Source organism: Fusarium tjaetaba (assembly GCF_013396195.1).
Source record: "Fusarium tjaetaba strain NRRL 66243 chromosome Unknown NRRL66243_c0000010, whole genome shotgun sequence".
Taxonomy (NCBI): Eukaryota; Fungi; Ascomycota; class Sordariomycetes; order Hypocreales; family Nectriaceae; genus Fusarium; species Fusarium tjaetaba.
The window spans coordinates 232,751-254,406 of NW_023501206.1; the positions used below are offsets into that span (position 1 = coordinate 232,751).

At 49.7% G+C, this 21,656-nt stretch overlaps 6 protein-coding genes across 6 annotated transcripts; 3 read left to right on the forward strand and 3 right to left on the reverse strand.

The window, feature by feature from the left end:
* Positions 1 to 1,743: 1,743 nt before the first annotated feature.
* Positions 1,744 to 2,622, forward strand: FTJAE_267 (uncharacterized protein; the record flags this gene model as incomplete). The annotated part of the gene is made up of 1 exon (XM_037348887.1): positions 1,744 to 2,622. One exon carries the CDS (start codon positions 1,744 to 1,746, stop codon positions 2,620 to 2,622), a length of 879 nt encoding a protein of 292 aa, XP_037212615.1.
* A 1,318-nt stretch (positions 2,623 to 3,940) lies between these two features.
* Positions 3,941 to 6,719, reverse strand: FTJAE_268 (cercosporin resistance; the record flags this gene model as incomplete). The annotated part of the gene is made up of 2 exons (XM_037348898.1): positions 3,941 to 4,992; positions 5,042 to 6,719. The coding sequence occupies 2 exons, from the start codon at positions 6,717 to 6,719 to the stop codon at positions 3,941 to 3,943; spliced, it is 2,730 nt and encodes a 909-aa protein (XP_037212616.1).
* A 598-nt stretch (positions 6,720 to 7,317) lies between these two features.
* On the forward strand, positions 7,318 to 7,839 carry FTJAE_269 (uncharacterized protein; the record flags this gene model as incomplete). Its single annotated transcript, XM_037348908.1, has 1 exon — positions 7,318 to 7,839. One exon carries the CDS (start codon positions 7,318 to 7,320, stop codon positions 7,837 to 7,839), a length of 522 nt encoding a protein of 173 aa, XP_037212617.1.
* Positions 7,840 to 8,897: 1,058 nt separating this feature from the next.
* On the reverse strand, positions 8,898 to 13,816 carry FTJAE_270 (uncharacterized protein; the record flags this gene model as incomplete). The annotated part of the gene is made up of 3 exons (XM_037348920.1): positions 8,898 to 12,948; positions 13,029 to 13,250; positions 13,587 to 13,816. 3 exons carry the CDS (start codon positions 13,814 to 13,816, stop codon positions 8,898 to 8,900), a joined length of 4,503 nt encoding a protein of 1,500 aa, XP_037212618.1.
* A 5,950-nt stretch (positions 13,817 to 19,766) lies between these two features.
* FTJAE_271 (uncharacterized protein) lies at positions 19,767 to 20,442 on the forward strand (the record flags this gene model as incomplete). Its single annotated transcript, XM_037348931.1, has 2 exons — positions 19,767 to 19,770; positions 19,841 to 20,442. 2 exons carry the CDS (start codon positions 19,767 to 19,769, stop codon positions 20,440 to 20,442), a joined length of 606 nt encoding a protein of 201 aa, XP_037212619.1.
* Positions 20,443 to 20,726: 284 nt separating this feature from the next.
* On the reverse strand, positions 20,727 to 21,320 carry FTJAE_272 (uncharacterized protein; the record flags this gene model as incomplete). The annotated part of the gene is made up of 1 exon (XM_037348942.1): positions 20,727 to 21,320. The coding sequence occupies one exon, from the start codon at positions 21,318 to 21,320 to the stop codon at positions 20,727 to 20,729; it is 594 nt and encodes a 197-aa protein (XP_037212620.1).
* Positions 21,321 to 21,656: the final 336 nt, after the last annotated feature.

The following is a 21,656-nucleotide window of genomic DNA, read 5'->3' on the forward strand; positions in this document are numbered from 1 at the left end:
CTACTACCTGAGTACCTACGCTACTAAGGCCAACGCTAAGAAGTTCGTTGGCTACATCAAGGGGAGCGGTTAAAACTAACAACGCTGTCCCCCCTTCCAATTCTGCTTCATTGCCCTTTTGGGGCGTGCCCTGGCAGCTCAAAACGCTTGATCCAGCCCGAGAGAGCTTCCGACATCGTAACGTTCTTCGAAATGAAATGCCTGGTATGAATCATTAGCAGACGAGAATATTGAACCGGGGTGGGCGATCGAGGAAATACTCTGTCTCAAAAGTCCCTTAGAGTGTTTGACTGAAAAAACAACGATGTACCTCAACGCATCCGCCCTCCCTCAACGAAACATTGCACAAGGACAGATCATCATTCCTCGGTTCTTTTGCCAAGGGAATCTACCAACAGCTTCTCTGCGCGAGTTCCCTTGGGTACGCTGTGTTCTACTTCTGATGCCATCAGATCTTGCCGAGAAGGGCTTCGGCAGTCTATCAGCAGTGGTAGATGAAAAGAGAACCGCTTATCCGACCGACTGTTACACAAACAAGATCTCCGAGTCACGAATTTCGAGTCCAACTGACGGACTCCGACAGCTACGTGAGAGCCCGGGAGCCCAAGAGATCATATCAAAATTGGTAGTGACTGTGGGCAGATACCCCAGACCCAGATAAGCCATTAGCCTCATGTTGAGAAGTTCAGAACTGGGTAAGCGACGAGAGACAAGGGTTCAACCCCAGAGCATTCTCCATTTCTTTCGGGAGGAGACACCCTCCACGATGAACCCTTGAGCATTACAGTGCTGGCTAGGTAGGTAGGCTGGTTAGTGCCCCACGACGCAGATTTGCCCCAGGCATCCTTGAACAGCTTGGCCAACCCTGACCCCGATTCCGGCGGGATACTCCACTCTGCAGCGACTACGTCACTCGGCCCCCGGGCTCAATCTACGCGCTGCAGCCATTTTTGCCCCACCTTTTCTAGTAGAGGTCTCATCCGTCACTGAAACCCCCCATCACTGAACAACCTTGAAGCTAAGCTAGCCGCGACTGCATGTACCGGCGTCAGCTCGACAAACGAGCATACCTGCCTGCCTAGGTACCAAGCTGGTCCACGAACCAAAGGCCCCCGGTCGATTCTTGAATGCTACGTCCGGCTCAGATCCTGTTCTTGACTCTTCACTGACGGACGACTCTCGCTCGATTCTATTCAGGTAGACTAACACTGATTGATGTTGATATACACCTTGGGCATGGGTGTTGCGCCGGTCTCGCTCGATTCTCAAGTTGCCGCTGACTGCCGATTTCCCCTCCAAACGTTGACCTAAAGGTTGCCTTTTACCCAAACCGGCAACGGCGATCTCTCATCACTAACCAGCTGTCTCTTCTCCCCTGTTTTAGAGTTGATTGACCCCATTTCGTCCTCTTCACCAACCCATCACTGTCCGGCCTTATCAACCCTCGGTTCCCCCGTTCCCATCTCTGTTTTCTAAACTCTTTCTTCTTCTTCTTCTCTTTCTTCCCCCCTTTACTCGATCTATCGCAGCTTCTTTGTTCTCATTTTTAGGATTGTTCGCCTCTTAGAAAACGCTATCGGCAGCCCACAATTTTCTAAACACCACCCACCATACAATTCACGTGAAACGCTGTTGCTGCCATTCTCGAACCACTCTGGCGCCATTACCTCGCATATCTCCCCATATCACAGCATCTTCAAAACTATAACTACCAACGACTGCTGTCGTTCTTAAGTCGCCATCATGTCCACAGACACAGTACCCTCCAACAATAACACCAGCGCCGATATGTACACACGCAACAGACGAGGATCAATCACCCAGGCCGCCTTGACCAATCTCTTTCAACGAGGGAACTCGGTTCCCAACAGCAATGGCTTTCCAAATCAGTCCTCGGGTCCAGTTGACACTAGTCGTCGACGTCTCTCCGTGACCACGCTTGGTCTTTCGGGCACTTCGCCCACAAACACCCCTTTCATACGTCGAGGCAGCATGTCGACAAACTCCAATAACTCTGATTCTATTGATGAGAGTGCCATTGAAGATGACGACATGTACTCCAAGACTGCACCCACAACACCATTCGTTCGACGAATGAGCTTTGGCACTTCGAACATGCGCAACATTCGCCCAAATGGAAGCCCCGGCAATGGTAATAGCCCATCCTCCCCTCCTACTTCTCAAAACGGGCGCCCCGTCCCAAGTGGTCGGAAGGCGTCGCTTGTTGGCTCCCCCAGTCAAGCGTCGAGCCTTGCGGCAGCTTTGTCTGCCGGACGTCGCCCCAGCCTCGCATCTTCTGTCACACAGGCAAGCAACACCAAAAGTCCAAGAGCCACATCTGACAATTATATTTCGCGCCCAGACCAGCAAGGTTTCAACTGGTCCGAGCAGCTTAGGTCTCGTGCCGAGAGTTCCGTCATCGGTGCTCCTCGGGCTTCCTTCTCGCTTGCCTCCTCCTCCCCACCCCGGGGCTCCATTCACGACCGGGCGAAATCTGTTTCTGAGATGCCGCAGCCTCCTGTCCAGGCTTCTTCTGTCAAGCAGCCGCCGAGACAGCCGGAAAGACCAAAGCCTGATGCCTTTCAGGAGAGAATTTTGAAGGGTGACTTTTACATGGACTGAAAGCATCCACGCCTCAGATACATGTTCACTTGACGATGATAACGACGACGATGATGACACCAACAACGACGATTCGCCCACCTTGCCACAATTGTCCGGCGCTCCTAATAGCCGTATGCTTCCTTTTATACTCCAGTTGCACTGCGCAATTTTGTTCCTGACATGCTTTGCCATTTTTCAGCAAATATCCCTTGAAGGAGATCTGTTGCTGAAAACATGGCTTGTAATTTGTTTTATGCTTTTGGTGTTTTGGTGTTTTGCAATGAACTTTTCTAGCGGGATCTACGGAGATTGCAAAACTGGCCACAAAACATGCAAAGCTGTATCAAACACTCAAAGGCGTACAAGGAGCGGTAACAGGTTATCTTGAAACGAGACATTGAAGGACGGTGGGAGGGGAAGCTTCGAATTATAACTCACGAGAAGAGCGAGCATAGGGAATGTATGAACTTTTTAAGTTGTTGACGTTATGGCTTCGTCTTAAGTTATGCCAATATTTGTAACTAGGAACCTGGTGGAAACGGTGCGCGAAGAGGACAGGGCCCGTCGACGCTCCCGGGCATAGAAACATCGAGGGACACGGTGATGCTTTGATCATCATGTGCCGGGAACCAAAAAAATATGATCATGGAACTGGAAGCAGGTGATAATCGGGGCGTTCAGTATCAATAATGTGATAGACCACAGCTAGAATGAATGGAATTGGTCTTATCGTAAGGCCATACGGTCAAATCCATGCACCGAAATCCTCCATCCGGTAGAACTTATGTCTCCAGCTTTATTATGTGCGATTGATGATCCATAATCTCATTAACACATAGTCCAGACTTCAGCTAAAAAGCTTATGAATAATGTTTCAGTGAATTCGTTCTTCACACAGAGAACCGACAAGTAACGCTCACACCGCTTCGAGTACATGCAAATCTACACTGGCGCGAATGCACCTAAAACATACATTTCAAGCTGCAGCCCACATGCGTATCGGGGGGTGCGTCCCGTGAGCCGACTATTCGAGACACAAACAACCTGGCTTGGGACGTTTTGATTGAGTACTCGAGTGAGGCAAGAAAACCCAAGATGTTTATCATGGGTGACAAATAGATCAAGGTAAGTGTAGTGTATGCTCAGCGTGTCTTAGGCTGGCTGATTTTGGTACCTAGCCAACAGCTCAGGCGTTTTCATGCTTCATGAGGACCACTTTGCAGAAAGCCAAGTCTGACGTGGCTGCTTAGATATACAATCAAAGTATAAATTGACACCGTGAAGGAAAAGCCACCGATATCTATTTTTGTCAGCAGGGGTGGCTTATGGGAGGGTATCAAAAGTTCATGGCGTTGTTGCCAACTGGGGGGTTGCCTTGAAACATGGTGTTAAACCAGGGCTCCTCGAGGAAAATACGCATCCCATCTTCCCACATCCCCTGCGACCCCATTCCCATACCCATACCTTCCAGATCCCAGCCCGCAAAGTCAAGAAGATCTCCAGAGTTATAGCCGCCCATCCCATCCGCTGTGGGGGGTAGTGATGGCATTGCGGGCGCCATTGCAGCAGCTAAATCTGCGGGAAATGGCTCGTTGTGGTAAGGCATAGAGACGGTAGAGCTTGAATGGTTGTCGGGGGTGTCATGGAAGAAGGGTTGTGGAGGCTGCGGCATGTTTGAGCCCCATCCAACCATCGAAGGCCTGCTGGCTGAAGAGTCACGGTTTCGGGAGCCTGCTCCAGTAGCAACTTCTGAAAGGAGTTGGAGTGGAGTGTTGGCCGTAGATGCGTGGTCAGAAGGTTGTGGTACCGAATTATTGACAGGTAGGGGAGGCTGCTGTTGTGCCTGCGAAGGAGATGGTGTTATCGTGGAAGCTGTTGGAAGTGGCTTCGACTCTTTGGCTTCCGACTCAGCTTGTCTATAGAACCAGCTACGAAGCATAACAAGCACCACAAGGAACTTGGCTGCTGGGCGACAACGATCCTCCGCTGCAGTTGCGCGAAATTTGTCAAGCAGGTTGTCAAGATATTTTCCGACTTGCATATCTTCCTTATCAATAACGCGGCCTAGCTCTGAGCCTGCTGCTGAGGCCGAAAAGTAGAGCTTGATGAGCATAACGACGGCATATGCGACCCGGACAAAGTTGAACACAGGTAAGCAGCGTATGCTGAAAACGTCCATGGCTAGAAATGTGCCAAGCATTTCTTTGATGGAACCGAGGCATACGGATATAGCACTGATATGTGCTGGGGATAGCCTATCACCCCCAACAAGCCCTTCCTGGAGAGAGCTTGTTGAGAATGGAGGTCGCAGAGGTTCGCTTGCACGAGCCTGCAACGCCACCTCATGCATGTACAAATTGAGGACGCCAAAACTTATCAGAAGCGTTGCTACTTTGGTCAGTGAGCGATTCCAGCTGTTGGCTTATTGAGTACATACGTTGGAGCAACTCAGGGGGGACCTTCTCTCTATATCGTTTTAGGTCCTTTTCGAGCCCTTTTAGGATATACTGTGTTCTCGTTTCTGAGATATGGACGTCAAATGTTGGATCGTCGAGAGAAAACTGCACGTTAACTTGCTCGGAAAGGTGATGTGTCCAGACCAGATGGCAGAAGTAAGCATCCGTCGGCGCAGCATTTGGCGACGACTGCAAAAGATGAAGACTCTCTTCCATAAAGGGGGTCCATCGAATGAGATTCGGTCGATGGAGGGCCATAGAAGTGTTGGTTGCCAGGAAATAGCATGTCAGCCATGTACGGCGGCTCTCTATGCTTGTTGGATCAGGGGGTGCCCATCGACGGCTCTGGCCACCTGGTCCGGTACTTGGGTTAGGACGCCAGGTATCAGGCACGACTATTCCACGGCGCTGTTTCAATTTCTGGCCGAGTCCAATATCGATGGCCATAACAGCCGCCGTGTGGACCAACTGATAAAACTTCAGCTCCTCAAAATGTTCTGGCGGCCAATACCAGATCACGGCTACATTGAGTGCTTGCACTAGCTCTAAGCCTTTCTCGCCCGAAAGCATCACCTTTTCGGCGAATGTGAGCTTCATCTCTTTTTGGAGCACCTTCTGGAGGGCGGGTGACTCAGCAGAGGCCACTGCCATGATGGCTAGAAACAGTATAGGTTTTGTTTTCCTAAGCTCGGATGCTGTGAAACCAGGTTGGAAGATAATAGCCGGCAGGTGTGAAATCATGTGGTCATTGTAACGAGCAAATAGCTCAACAGCTTTCTCCATCGTGATAACACCGCGGTCCACGATATCACCACCCTTTGCCCTTGTGAGATAAGCCGCCAGAGCTTCGGCTGGTGTTTCCTCGGTAACAGGCTGTTCAGATGAGCCTTCACGGCCATCTGTAAACTTCCTCTTTTGCCCAGTGGCTGCTGTAGCTAGTGCTGCCGTGGACTGGGCGGGGGATGCGCGGTCTGTCGTTTGTTCCACGGTCGGCATCGACGGCATGGGTGATTGTGCCGATGAAAACGACCCCCATGCAGGGGTTTGCCCGGGGTTTCGCCATTTCATGTTATTGTAAGAAGCGGCTGTGTTGGATTCATTGGGTGGTTTCGGCGCAGCGTTTCCAGGAGAGTCTCCCCAGCCGTGACCTTGGTTTTGTGTATGCCCTTGGCCTCCTCCAGGTGTCGCTCTTGCTTGCAAGCTCGCTGTCAAGGCATCAATTTTCTTTTCCAGCTCAGCCACTCTGCTGTCCGTCTTCTTCTGGCGCTTTCGCGTTGGCATTGTCACGACACAATTCCTTCCAGCCTTCCGGCATCTCTTACAAGGCCCCTCGTCATTGGGATCCGGTTCGCAGCGAACCTTAAGCCCACGACATGCCTCACAGGCCCTCGGTCGCTTCGGATCGGTGCCATCCCCGTCGTGTTCGGCATCTTGAAGCTGTTGGGTTTGATGTTGTGGCGTATCTCGATTTTCGGTCGATGCGCTGGGTGTGTTCTCGGCGCTGTTGTGATCATCCTGCAAGTCGTGGACTGGTATCAGGGCACTATTGCCATGAGGGACATGATGGACCGGCGATGGTCTTGAGGTTGCCTCCGTGCCGAAATTTGCTAATGCTGAGGCTCTATCGCCAGTTGCGCCAAGACGAGGATCGAGCTCCATCGGAGCTTCTTACTTTAGTAGGCCGGTCTTGATGATGCGATGGAAGAGGACGGCGAAGGTTATCGCCGACTCCGACGCTTCCGAGAAGTGGTTGTGAATGAGTCAGCAAAAGTCGGAGCATTTTGTCCATATCTCCGGGTCATCGCTTTCATCATATTCCCTCCGACTATACCAAATTTTTTATAAAGGTTACAACGATCTGCTGTCAATTGGGCTCACTTTTCATAACGGTTGCATCTATATTACATGATTTGAACAAGACTCTTCGATAAGCTCGAAAAGACAGCATAAAGGAGCCACAAGAAACACAATGTCTAAAGGTCCTACAAGCATAGGACCATGAATTGGATGACCCCCAGTGCTCTCTACATAAGGTACCTAGGTAGGTAGACAGGTAGGCAATCCACTTGCCTGCCGACCCAGTAGCCTGTCTATTGGATCAACAATTCACCGTCAATCCTAGAAAGGAAGAGCGAGGCATTTATACCTCTTTCTTATCTTTGTAGATCCTCATTTGTTTCTGCTTTCCATTTCACAGTTTGCCTGTCCTTGACTCATCTCTCTCAAATATCAATCCTCTTCTTCTACGGCTTTAACCATGGCTTTCACGCTTTACGATGCGACTATTGTCGAGGCCAAGCTGGCTCTGGCATCACTGGATCATATTCTCACCGAAGCGGAGAAGCATAGCAATGCAGCCAGCTTCCCAGATGCGCGACTCCACGAAGACATGAACCCGTTGAGCTTTCAGGTCCATGCAGCCACTCGATTCGCTGAGAAATTAACCGCCCGGCTCTCTGGAAGGGAGTCTGTCGAGTTTGAAGACAAACTCGTCACATTTCAGGATATGCACTCGCGTATTCAAAAGGCCCAAGAGTTGCTTGGGAAGGCTGATAAAGGCGTCGTGAATCAGCAGGGAGAGGAGGTTGCCCCGACAGCGTTGCCATCGGCGGGAACAATGGATCTGCCTGGTAAAGCATTTGCCATGGGAGCGGCTGTCCCTAACATCAACTTCCACCTGTCAATGGCTTACGCTATTCTGAGGAAGGAGGGTGTGCCTTTGGGAAAGAAGGACTTCATCATGCCTTTTGTAGGCGAGTATATTGTCAAGATGCAATAGGGGCGGTATAGCCTGAAGTAAATGAGATGACAGTTTGGCCACACACATATCGCTGTTTGGCCTGCACCTCATGACCTATATTTATGCTCAAGCAGGTTTGCGATTGAATAGCCTGGCTGGCTAGGGGAGGCATGAAAACTCAGAACTTCGATCCTAAATGATTAAAGAACTTAGCTAGCTTGGTATACATTTAGTATACATTTAACATAAGCTTAGCATACCTTTTCCTAAGTTTATGTTAACACCTTATCTCAAGGTCTCATATTTTCTTCCTCCCTGAGGACTGACTAGGTAACCATTGAACTCACAGGTAAAGGGCTGAAAGAGTACTGAAGCATGAAATGATATTAGAAGAGTCTTAGGACCGTCAATACACTGAAATCGCCAGAATTATCCTTAGTAGTCACAAGATCAGAAAACTTTTTCCTCGGGCCAGGTGGGTAGCACATCTATTAGAACATAGATCGTCTGCATCATAACTCACGGGCGATGAGGCAAAGATCACGCATGTGCCCCGACTTCGAATCAGCAGTGCACCGGCAAGGGGTGTGTTGCAAAAGCCGAAAACACATTTGAACCGACGGTTGGGCAACAAAATCACATAATGAATTCAAGTATTGTCACAAGACAAGAAGAACTATGACAACCCGATTCTTTCAGGTCTGGACTGTATCAGGATCCTCTTGACTCAAAAACTATCCACAACACCATGCTAAGTAGAAAGCGGCCCGCCCATCATCAAGATCAGATCAATGGCATTCACTCCAGTTACAGTCGTTGAAGTTCTTCACCGACGTTTCCATCCCTATCAGCATATGTTCCTAACCTGGGTCTTCTCTTGGGCAATTCGTGGCAACGCTCAATCTCCTCATAGTGTCAGTCAATCCAAAACAGTATTCCTCCTCAAATGACCATTGATCCAACTCCGAGATGCAAGGTATTAATAATGTAAGTCGTTATGAAAGAATATGGTATGGTATGTATGGTATCATCGCATGGTGAAACGAGTGGGTATGTAGCAATAGCAAAATACATAGAAAACCAAGCACGTATACAGTTTAGAATCGCGTTTCTTCTCGCAAGCGGCTCTTGGATCCCTGATGGTGGGGACCCATCATGCCACCCATGAATATGGCACTCTCACGGCGTCTGTTGCCAGGTACAAAGCTTTGATCGTATGCTGCGGAGGCGCTGGCGAGATCCTCGTGTGAAGCCTGCAAGAAACGTCGGTCATAGGCACCGCGTCCTTCGTTGGCTGAAGGTGGTCGGTACCCAATATCGTAAGCACCAGCTGGAGATTCGTAACCAGGCCTAGTAGCACTTGAAGGAGGTGAGGCTCGCACTGGAGCATTGTTGATGAGAAGCGGAGGAGTCGGAGTAGATCGCTGTAGCTCTCGAACATTGTCCTTCCGCATTTGCCCGTGAGGAGACGAGCTACCAGACGTTGATGGGCGAGCAGGTAGATCAAATCGCGGCGGTGCTTCAAACCGCTGCGACTCGGGCTCGGAAACAGGTGAAGGAAGCTCATAAACCTCAGGATCAACACCGAAGATTCCCTCATAATTTTGGAGGAACATTGCGAAGACTGGTGCAGGTATGTTTAGAGTTGGCGAAAAGACAATGCCAACGTTGCGAACAGTCATCTTATTCATGTCCGCATTGTTGATAATCTTGATCAGGAAGCCAATCAGATACTTAAGGAGGGTGGCATTGGCTTGAGGGAGCCGGTGTACCAGCTCACCCAAAGCAGTCATCTTTTCAGCATGGTCCACAATCTCCATCGTTGTTAAGAACTCCATGTGCAAATCCCTTGTCAGTATTGTTGTTGGTAGTTCTCGCAAATACAATTTCAGCAGCGAGGCCACAGCATGAATGTCATAGTATTGACGGTCAGTCAACAAGTTGATATCCCCTTCGACATTGAACCGTTCTCGAAGTTGCTTAATAGCCACGTTGGATCCACTGAGTCGAAAGATTCCCTCCTCAAGCACAGCATTCTTGGAATCCAAATACTGGATGCATCTGTAAACGACGGCAGGGAGTGGTACATTGACATCTGTAGGAGAACAAAATCGAACAGCTTCCGCCAGCGGGGCTCCAAAGGCTTGTCGCACAGGACCTTGGTAAGAGTTTTGTGGTGGGGTTGCATTCGCACCAACCTCGCTACCACCAAACAAAGAATCTTGACCCTCTGATGAAGACCTGGTCTTGGGTCCAAACCCAAAGAAACTTCGCTTCCTCTGCTTCTTTTCATCAGGCGTCGGACCATAGTTCGGTTTGTTTCCCCAGGCACCCAAGTCGGATATAGGCTGTGGATCCTTGGGTCCAGAAATGATCTTGCTCTGAGATGAGGAAAAGCTGTCAAACCCATGGCTGTGATGTTGGTCAGGCATGCCACCCGAAGTCTTGGGTCGAGCAGGACCTGAAACTTGGGGGGCATCTCCTGCTTGAGTGGAATCGTACCGGACGCCAACCAATGTATCCGAATCTGAGGGATGATGGTATGGCTTCCCAGGGGGTTTTCGAACTTTGCCTACAGAGGGGCGCTCTACGACTGTGGCTGTACCTTGTGCTTGCCGATCCTGAACAGGTCCACCCCGGGAAGGTGTAGGTTCAGAATCTTCAGGATCACGATAATCAACCCATTGGAGGAGAGCATCCACCCAAAGATCCCGTTCCTTATCACTTTCGGCACAAAGAACATGTCTGAAGTGGCTGCTCGTGTCCTTCTTCTTCGGTTCCAGGATGAGGAAAGCATGACGAAATTGGTTGTCCAGATCATCACCGTTTGCTACACGCGCTGGTGACTGGTTGTCGTTATTCTGATTCTGCTTGCCAATCTGCGCCCCCTGTAGCTTAATTGTGCCCAAGTGCGCACCTCCAGGCACTTCAAAGTACTTGAGTAGAGGCCCATTGAGAACGAAATACCTTGCTTTCCAGCCCCCGAAATTCTTGCCTTTCTTTGTTAGATAACCACTGCGACAGGGTCGCCCGTCAGGCCCGATCTTGTTGCCATTCATCTCAGAGCTCGAATCACCAATTGATACCGAGTCGTCTAGATTTGGTGGGAGAACATGAGTTGACAAATATTTGCAAAGTTCGACAGCTGTTTTTGTGTCAAAAGGAATATCCAAAATGTCATCCATGAACTGCTCCAGAACCGTCCTACGGGTATCGAGCTTGGCCGGCGCATGACCGCTGAACAGGGAACGTTCTGGAGCTCTGACTGTGTATGATGTACATTGCTTGAGCCTTTGATCAAGTTTTGTCAACGAAGCCAAGTCTTTCTCCACTCTCCAAAGCTCGCCATTGTCCGATCGCGAGATGATAGCAAGAGTAAACACTGGGTCCTCTTCGAGTTGTGTGAGAGACATCATACTTGCTCGAGATGGTTTCATGCGTGACGATGCAACTGCAATTTTAATAGAGGGGAGAGCATTGGGCGGGAGCAGAAGATCAGGATATTCTTCTGTGACCAGGCCTTTGAAGACTTCTGTGCGCTCGCTAGGGCTAGACATTCTGATGGATGGTTGATCAGGATGGCTGATGGATTCTTGCTGTACGGTGCGACTTTTTTGCGATACAGAAGTTTCTTCAGAGACGATGCTTTTGCCAGCTGCTCGAGCTGGTGCTGGGGCTGGAGTCGCTAAAGGGGTGTTTGGTGGTAATGGAATTGGTTGACGAGGGGGTCGCGGGGACAATGGCGCAGCCTGAAAATTCATCGACCTTGGAGACAAAGGTGGCGAGCTGAAGTTTGAAGGTCGAGGGCTTGCAGGGAGACCGGGACTTAACAATGGCGCAGGGATTTCCCTTGTCTTTGTTGCGCTGAGCATTTCGCCGAGTGAGGCTGTACCGAGCTCCTGCGCAGCGGCCTGGGGCATTTGAATCGGAGATCCAGGTTGGCTGGACTTGCTTGACTTGCTCTTTTTAGATGCACTGCGCGCAGCCGCTTCCTTGAAAGCAATAATCTCTCGGTCTCGGTCGTCTTCTTCTCGAGTTCTTCGCCGACCCCGTCGATCGTGAACAATTTCATTAACTTCCAGTATATCGTCAAAATCGGACTCAGTCTCTCCATCCTCCGGAGATGGGCTCAGCTGCGTCCTCATTTCTTGCTTCAACTTCAGGGGCGCTGGAGGTGGTTTCCTCGGTGGCGGCACCGGAAACTTGGATAGTCCTTCGTCAGGTTGGGGAGTAGGCTCGAGAACCGCGACTGTAGGAAGGTGGTTTACCGGTGGCTTGGGCGGTGGCATTTTGGGCGGTTCACTGGGGAGGCTACGCGATGGAGGGATGGCGACATTGTAGGGAATCTCTTTCAGAGGCTCATCAACCTTGTCCTTCCTTGCCTCCTCAGCGGCCCGTTCTTCAGCCTCGTGATCGTACTTGTCTAAAGCGTGGTCTTGCGGTTTGGGCATAGCATGTGCAGGGTTCAAGAGTTCGCCTACAGCGGAATGAGGTGCGCTGGGCTGATCTGCCGGAGGAGTAATGGGATAAGGCGCTATGGTAATATCGATCGGCGAATTTCGAGGACTTTCAGCTTCGAGGACTGGTGACTCTGGTGTAGTTTGTTCCTTAGCTCGTTCAAGATCGACTCGTGGAAGCGAAGGCACAGGCACTTCAAGAGCTTCTTGGGTATTCTCTTGAGGTGACACCGAAGCAGAGGAAAGTGAAATGACTTCTTTTAGCTTCTTCCTATACTTTTCCTTATCCTTCAAAGCCCTTTCCAAGTCCTTATTAAGGCCGAGAATCATGGCCCGTTGCTTGTCCACGAGGCGCCATAACTGGCTGTTCTGCTGTGACTGCGAGTGCTTCTCTTTCAGTAAGTACTGGATAAGGGTCTCAGGGCTGCCTGCTGTCTTAATAAGATGAGCAATCTCTGAAGGTCCATGTGGACCATCTTGACTCCCAGTTGTGCCTGATTTGGTGGATATTGCTGAGATCGCCGAGTCAATAGACGAATTCCGGGCGACTCCTTTCGAAGCTTCAGCCTGAGCCGCAGAGACCGGACCCGCCATGGCCGGTTTTTTACTTGAGTCGGAGCCCGGAACAGGCTTTGAAGTTATGGGCTCGGAGACGGTTCGCAAAACATTCGTGCTTCCTGCATAGCCCTGTCTATTATAATGTTAGTCTACAGCGGCAGCGCCTGGATAGTCGTGGTGATTGCACCCAATAACCACTTATAATAGACAAACCTAGGGCCGTGAGGTTCTGGGGATCCTTCGTCTGAGGAATCGCTGTAGAATGAGGTCTGCTTAACAAGACTCGAATTGTTCTCAAGTTCTTGATTAGCTCGATGTGCCGGCGTTGGGGTAAACCGAGTCGGGAAAGCGGCGGTTCGCGGACTGGGACTTGCTTGTCCGTAAGGGAAGTTGGCGGAGGTCGCGAGCGGACTTGAGATAGCTGGTCGTGGGGATCTAGAGATCGCAGTGTGTCAGAGGTGGCGCATCGAAAGGTTCCACAGCAGAGCGCAATATGATCCCGGGTTGGGGGAATGGTGATAGCACGAAGTACACTGGAGACCTCGCACAACGTTCAACCCGGGGCGAGCAAGATAATCGCTGGTTAAAAGAACGGCCAAGTAGTAAAGAAGTGTGGAGGGGAGAGATTGTGAGAGACAGAAGGGGGCCAAGAAGAAGCCTGGGGCAGGTGGCCAGGGGGGTGTGTGGAGATGACCCAAGAAGAGCAAGCAACCAGAGATAGCTTGGTGTTGGGATGAATCTGCTGAAGACAGGTACATTATGTATGCTTACCGTGGACTCGACAAGGACAACGGACCAAGGGATGGTACACTTGGACTTGGACGAATGATGCGACCAACCGTAGGACTATCGTCAACGGGGACTTCGTAGGGAGCTCGAGCCCTGTTAAGGAGGATTTGATCGGATGATGAAGTTGCTTCCACTGGAGTGGTGATGGAGTTGGATCTGGAGGCAGTAGAGGCAGCAGAAGCTTCCGCACTCTGGAGCGCAAGCTGTGGCATGGTGCACTGGGCTCCTTTGCGGTGTCATGCACCGGAAGGCATCAGCCAATGGGTCGCAGGTATCACAGCGTACTGTACCAGGCGCGAAGTGCTGATGTGAGGTAAGTGAGGCGTTTCGAGATGCCGGCTGCTGCGGTGGGAACAGTCCGAGCCCCAATGTTACATGCAACTGTAACCGCGTTACAGCGGAGTACAAGCCAGCGTGAGACGGTACAGTAGCGTCTAGTATGAAGAATAGGACAAGAAAACGGCAGCGGAGGATGGGTACGGGTATAATACAGCTGGCAGTAAGAGAGTTTTCGGTAGGTGTGGAGTGTCGTTTAACTGGGGAGACGTGGTAGAGAGTTGAAGCGAACGACTGGGAAGCCTGGAAGGTCGTCGCAAAAGGTGGATGCCGAGCTGCCCTGTACAACGAGACAATATACCTTGCCTTGGGAACGGAGCGACGGCGGCTGCCGGCAGGGGACGTCGTTTACGGAGAGACTGGTCGGGCAAGCAAATTGGCGAGGGAATGCGGTACTCGCTAGAACGTGTGTGCGCCGGCGCGTTCCAATAATTACTATTAAAAAGAAAGAAGGCAAGGGAACCGAGTACTGCGAAGAGGTAAAAGGAGGTACGGATACCAATGAACATTGAGAAATGATTTGAGGGGGAGATTTGCTGATTTGATAGACCTACTATCGACGAAAAGTGAGGTGCCGCCCCTCGTAAATCCTAATATGGAAAGGGGGGCGGGGAAAACGGTCGTCATTATCGGCTTACTTGAATCAGTGACCTTAGAGTTTTACAAGTAACTACGTAGTAGTACAAGAGGCACCTAACAAAGCTTAGCACCAGCTACACGACGTTCACTCTAGCTTAACATATTTTGTTCAATTTGAGTAACTACTCTTGTCTCTACACGCGAAATCGAGTCAGGTAAGCCAACATCGAGCGCTACTGATACTGACGCGATGGGGTCGTTTGCCCACTTCTAAAGCCAGGTGCACGGAGGTGCCTCCGACCCTGAGGGCTACATATCCTTGGAGAAGCTTACAAGGATCAAGGGACCCCTTTATCCGTCCCTTAACACAAGATGATGGATGCCCTTGCACCTTGCACAGACTCTACGTACACAACGCTCAAGGCGCTTATCGTACATATCATACCTAGATGCTGGATATGCTGATATGTCACGTAGTTAACTAACTGTACTCTGTATCTGCAGTACGAATACAAACAGATCTTGCCACCGCATGTGCAAGTGGATGTCTCAATGCATGCTGGATATGGAGAATAAGCGTGATAAGGGGTGACTCGCCAGGTCCCCCGCTAAAGGCCACTAATAGCAAACGAAGCACGCGAGGCTTCCGCCCTGCCCACTCGAAATCGACAATTGTACCTCACTAGAAGAAGTCACCCAAGCGTCCACTTTATAGCTGTGGATGATGCCAGTCTAGTGGATTGTGCCAGGGTTCAATTGCTAGAACTGGGACTGACTCGGTTCCATTGATAAAGAGCGGCGACTGCTGCGGGGAATAGTTTCGATAATATGTTTTTCCATCGTCATGATGCTTACGGAGTAGAGGGCAGTATAAGGTAGGTCGGTCTAAAACTAATTGTAAGTCCAACAAGAGCCTCGAGGAACGTTCGTTGTTTCATTTGAAACGGGGGCTTGGAAGATCTAGAATCCAAATTAGCCACCTTCCATACCAAATGCTCAAAATACTTTGTTTTAGGCTGCAACACGACTGGTACGCAAACTGACACAACGGGACGTTATGAGAATTTACTCTCCCGTCCCGTGGACAATAACGTTACGATTTAGTGCCAAAGTTTAGGTTCACGCGGCGTCCAGAATCCCGATGCGAGGGAGCTCTAGAAGTTTGCCTATTCAAAGTTCAAACCTTCTTAGACTCGGCATTATAGCCCCAAGTTCTTGGTAGGATCTCAGGACCTGGGGACGCTCTTCAACTTGAAATCCCTTCGTTTTGTAGTTCAATCTTGTCGTGGCTGCTATATTTATTCGCGTACTTGACATCAACTCTTACTCTCTTTGTGCTGGAAATCGTTCCAGTCAAATGACCATCACAGTCTGTAAGTGGGCTCTTTTCTAGAGCAATCACAAGGGCAAGGGTTCCTAGATGCCTCAGTGACGGTGTTCCAATCAAAACTGCAGTGGCTATTGTCACGTCTGATCCTAGTTTCCAATGATTCGCAGCACTTTACCGGATACAGCACGGTCAAACAACCCATTTCCAGGGATTCCAGCGAAGGCAGGAAGGGTAGTTGAGCCTAACCATTCTTGTCTGGTCATGAAGGGTGGGCGGCCGGAAGATTTCTGAGGTGCATTGGGTCCTTGGTAAAAGCCACACAGCCTGGACAAGCTAGGAAAAGAAAAGATGGGACCGTGTTCTGGATGGAATGGAGTGACTACCTAGAGTGAATGAGCTGAGAACCACCAGGTTCCACCTCAGGATGTTGATACATAAACTAATAGCAAATATTTTTGTTGATTGTTAATCGCCATACGGAGTATTCTCACCAGTGATTGATTGCCCTGCACGTTTCACAACTTTGTCGTCAATCACTACATGTCTCGCTTATGCTCTGATATGTCCAGAAACAGAAGGTATGGTCAATAAAAAGCACAGATGCACGTGTCCCACCCTCAGTCGATATCCATTCTATCTGCGTTATGCAGGTACAATCTGGCCATCTCAAGTGGTCCGGACTCCGAAGATCCATCTGTTATCACTCGTCCGTCTTATTAGAACCCTGTCGGCACCACCAGCGTTAACCGCCCGCCAAATAATAAGAAGCACTGACCAAACTGCATGGCGGGAGACACAAAGCAAGCCTCGGATCGATCTCTTAGTCTCTTACCAAGGAGCGAATCATGCCGGCTGTGTTTTGGATCTCAAGGAGAAACGCAAGGCGCCTCGGGCTAGCATAGCTTGTAACAATGGGGACTTGAAATTATTCTTAGCTATCTGCCTTCATTTGTCCAATGTTTGGTACGATCACGCACACTTCAGCGCGTATTCGAGACAAACACAACAGCCATCTGACAGATTTACTGCAAGCCACCCCGAACGTATCACATCCAAGACGAACGAGGCGCATATAGGGGAGAAAGAACAGTTCGTCCTTGCTTTCGGTGCCATTTCATAAGACATATCTTCAACTCATGCCAGTCCAACACTCCTTGCAGCTTTAGGGACTGAGACAGTTCGTCAGCCCTCGCCGCAGGGGATGTCCCTCAACACGAAAACTCGAAATCCTTCCGTGTGGCTGGTACACCGTAACCAAGGCAAGACAGCCAGATGAGGCTTGGAGGTATATATCTCGCACCATCTGAACCATATCCTTGATACCTATGTATTCGATCTACCAAGCAAGGCACGGTTACAATTTGGGCCAAGATTCATCCCGAATAGTGGCTTTTCTCACGAAAAGACATCGACCTCCTCATAAATCTGGTTCCTCCTCTGAATCAATCCCCCAAACCCAACGTACAGATAGCCCCAATGTATAAAATGGCAAGGTTGGTCACTGGAGGATGGCAGAGAATGGTTGGGTTGTCAGAAGGGTCCAGATACGGAGTACATACATTTAATATGCAGGGCCTAAAAGTCACACATTCCTTCAATATGGGTCGAACAAAATTATGCAAACAGTTACCTTATGTTGGGGAAGAGAGGATAGTACTCCGTACGAAGTATGTAAGTAGATAACATACCTCGTAGTACCTAAAACTGGGTAGTGTCGGCAAAAGCGGTGTGATTGGGAAAAGTGATAAGAGTCCTCATTTGTTCGTTACGGATTGGACAGCCCAGGACTTCCATGGGTTTGAAAACTGTGTTACCAGTGCCGAACTCCTTTAATTATGCATACCCGTACATATGCTTCGGATACCATACATAGCAGCATGGTACATAGGCCTAGATAGGCTAGATAGGTGATGGATACTCCCCACTACTCTCATACCTTGTAACCCGGTGATTTCGATCACCATGATCCCGCCCGCAACGCATGGGGCAGTTTTTGTGCCAATTCTCTGCATTACATCGCCTTTTAAGTGTCCTTTCTCTATTGCAGGTTGTGTTTTGATGCCCGGCTCCACATATCCCTATGGATCCCCAAGCTTCACTGATGCTTTCGTTACAGGGTAGGGTTGAGGAAATACACCTCGAGTCCGTTGGGAGCTACATAGGAATTTATTCATCTAGTTATGTAGGGTGTTTTGGTGGCAACGATGGATGTTGTAATCTTTTTCTTTTGTCTTTTGCAGATGTATGTTTGGGCACATACGGTCAGTTGGGGCGTGTTGTAATTATTCGAGTTTGGATTCAAATACCACAGATCAGCCGATCATCAGGGAGACAGTATGTCGATGCAAGTTCAGAAGTTAAAGATCGTATTTTTCACCCAGGCCGTATGAGTACATAGTCTACGAACTCTTGTCTGGCATTGAACTCAGTTGAGAATAGAAACGGGATAGGCAGGTTAACTTGTAACTGCGAACGACCGAGTGAGGTGCTAGATAGAAGTTAATAACTATTTCAGGTTTCTCGCCCTACATATGTATGAGCTTAGCAGCTGGCAAGACAAACGTTCTGACACCAGATGCGTTGGCCCGTGTGTTTGTCAGAAGCTTGGCTACATGTTCGGATAAGTAAAGATAGTCGATAGTCTACGTAGATGACTTAACCGAGCATATAAGACTAACGATTGCCTCGACCGTTGCGATCAGAATAATCCTATCATGTCAGAATGTACCCCAAGGTTTCATCACTCCTGATGACTTGCTGAAGTGCAGGGGTTTATGGGTAGTGCGCATGTTGGTTTCAGGAGGCGGTAGAGGTGGTAATTGCTAGGGTGAGTATCTAACTAAAGTTCTACCTCAGATGAGGACTTGAATTTGTTAAGCGAGACGTTGAAGAAACCTAACCGAAGTGGTGTGCTTTTATGACCGTGAGTCGGCATCTCGGACCCACTCGCTCCGAGTCTCTAGCTTCCGATCCGGGCCTTGGCACCGGCCTCTGGAAGTTTGAACTGCCGTATCGGAGACAACTTTGTGAAACCACTCTAATGTTTCACTGACTATAATATTATATCCGTCGCCAAAATAAAATGAAGTTCAGCTGCGATTCGCGCTACGTCGGTCGTGTACTCGACATACACAACCTGAAGGGAATATCTTTGTCCGTCGACACAAACACAATCTACCGCCAAGATTATGGGGGTTTTCTGTAACCCAACCAGAACAACTCAGCCCTCCAGTGCCGTTTGACACAAGGTTTTCTCTGTATCCCTTCCATTTATTCAGGGTCCAGGGGTCCAGAATGTAGGCTGTGCCGAAAATCACACACATGACTGGTTGTATTGTTGGCCTAATCAACATGCCTTTCAGTCCCTGCCCATCAAAATCGCGAAATCTGGTTTCTTGTACGGAGTAGATGACCGAATATTGGAGGTGGGGGCTGACGTGCATACGCATGTGCGACGTCATGATCCGGTGACCTCGTGTTTGACTGGTAACTAACTACCTTAGTTAGAGCCTTTTGTGTTCCAAGTTCGGAGTCGCTAGCCCATCCATCCATCAGATTGGTCTGGCTTTTTGGCTTGGGCATTGGTTGGCAGGTTGAGTTGGGTTGGAACAAATCATGGAAGCTCAATAGCCTTTCCTCACATGCCAGGTCTTCCATTGCAGCCTGATCGTTCGAATCTTCGTCAGAACATAAAAGATCGCCGCTCCCTCTCCCACCCGCCTATCGCCGCCGTTAACTGTCAATCATCCATCGCTGTCCAACAAAGCATCCCATCCATCGTGCCCTGAGTACTCCACTTGATCATCCTCGGGTTTTCCCCGTCAAACACCCTTTAGCTGTTCGTATAACGTCTTGCAGGTAACTGCTTGCATCTCATTGTTGTTGTCGCTGAAGCTGTATTTGTGTTCGCCGACAAGATGGGTAAGTCCTCTATTACTGCGCATTGCCGTGTGCCGTATCGCAAATTCCACCACTGACGTCATCGCAACAGTCACCAAACCTTACGAGAAGAAACGACTCTATCTCCAGCACCCGGAACAGGACTATGGCATCGTCAGCCATCGCGTAACACGAATAATTCCTCCTCCTGAACCTTCTCCTCCACCACCACCTCCAGTAATTGTCAGGCCTCCGCTGCCACCACCTCCACCTCCGCAACCTCAACCACCACCACCACCTCCTGTGGTCGAGAAACCACCGCCTCCTCCACCTTGCCCTCCAGTTGAGAAACCCAAGCCTCCGCCTCCTCCGGTTGTGAAGCCCAGACCCCCTTCACCTCCACCGGAAGAGCCTATCGAGGTCATTGCGGTGGACGTTGAGCCACACAAGAAAAAGAAGAAGCCCAAGTCTCGATCCCGAAGCAGGCACAGCCACCACTCATCATATGATCACGATCGAGAGCGCGTCATCGAGCGTGAGAGGATCGTCCCTGTTCCTGTCCCGGTTCAAGTCGAGCCTCGCTATGAAACCTTCCGGTACGTTGAGGGAACTCGACGTCGGGAGTATTCACCTCCATCACCACCCAGACGGATGATTGAGGATGATAGAGTACGGCTCCGTATTACGGACCGCGAGCGTGAGTACTACCGTTGATCAGTGTCATTGGATGACTATGAATGGGCGGCTCTGTAACGGCTTTATCTGTATTACGATTGATGATTCTGGTTCTTCTTAAATAGGGATTGTCCAGGAGTTAAAGGCAAATTCGGGTATCTTTAAAGCAAACTTTTATTAAGTATATATTATATTTTCCTGAAGCTGCAAACTTGTAATCATTCTGGAACCATGATACCAATACATCTCAAGCAAGACTTACAATATTTGCACCGCAACTGAGCATTTCCCCAATGTGTGTCAAGTATTCGTCTTCAGGTCACCTATCGCGACCGATAGATGCGACTCTGGTGTGCAGGGTAATTTGCTTGAGCCTGAACCCGTCTACGCCTCGGCTCATATGGGGACGATGAATACTCTGCCGGTTGGGCAGCTAGCTGAGTGGTTGGGGGAGCCGCCCAATACGCCGGTTCGACTGCTTGTGATATGACTGGCGGTTCGCCGTAGATCCCCTTTCCTGGTCGCCCGGATAACCATCGAGCTAGGCTTCCTAACTCTCCCATAAACCAGAGTCCTAGGACAATAACGAGGACCGTTACTGGTATAGCAACCACCCAATACAGCCACTGTGAGTAGTTCATATCGCGGACATCAGTCGTGTTCACGCCAAAAATACTCAAAACTGCGCGGATAGGCAAGAAAATGACAGTAACAAGGATGAAAGCATAGTTGGCACGCTCCTGTCGGTCTCCTGTGAAGTCCATCTCATATGTAATCGCCCGCTTGAGGTCTTGAGAAGAATCGCCGAAGCGTCGACGCTCAAACTCGCGTTGCTCGATGAGACGTGAGCATTCGAGGAAGAAGAGACAACGTAGACCTCCCGCATCTGTAGGAGACAGTTTTGAAGATGAAGCCATATCGAACATGAATTCTTCATGCAGTTCCATATAGTCGTTCGCAGTTGCAGCCTCCTGAGCATAAGAAACAGGGACAATTCGATTATATTCCCCACCCCGAAGTTGTGAGTGAGGCAGCGACAAGGTTTCTGAGTAGTGCCGCTTGTTGTTGTACTGCTTCTTTGCCTCTTTAACAAGATATTATGCTCAATCTGACTCATGACAATGTCTTCTGTATCAATGGCGGTAAGCGAATTTCGTAGTCGATAAATAGCGACTTTTGCTTCCAGAGTGTTCGCTTGACGGCCGCGAGCTCTTGTTGCACTAGATCGAGCTGATGTTGAAAGGACCTGTCGG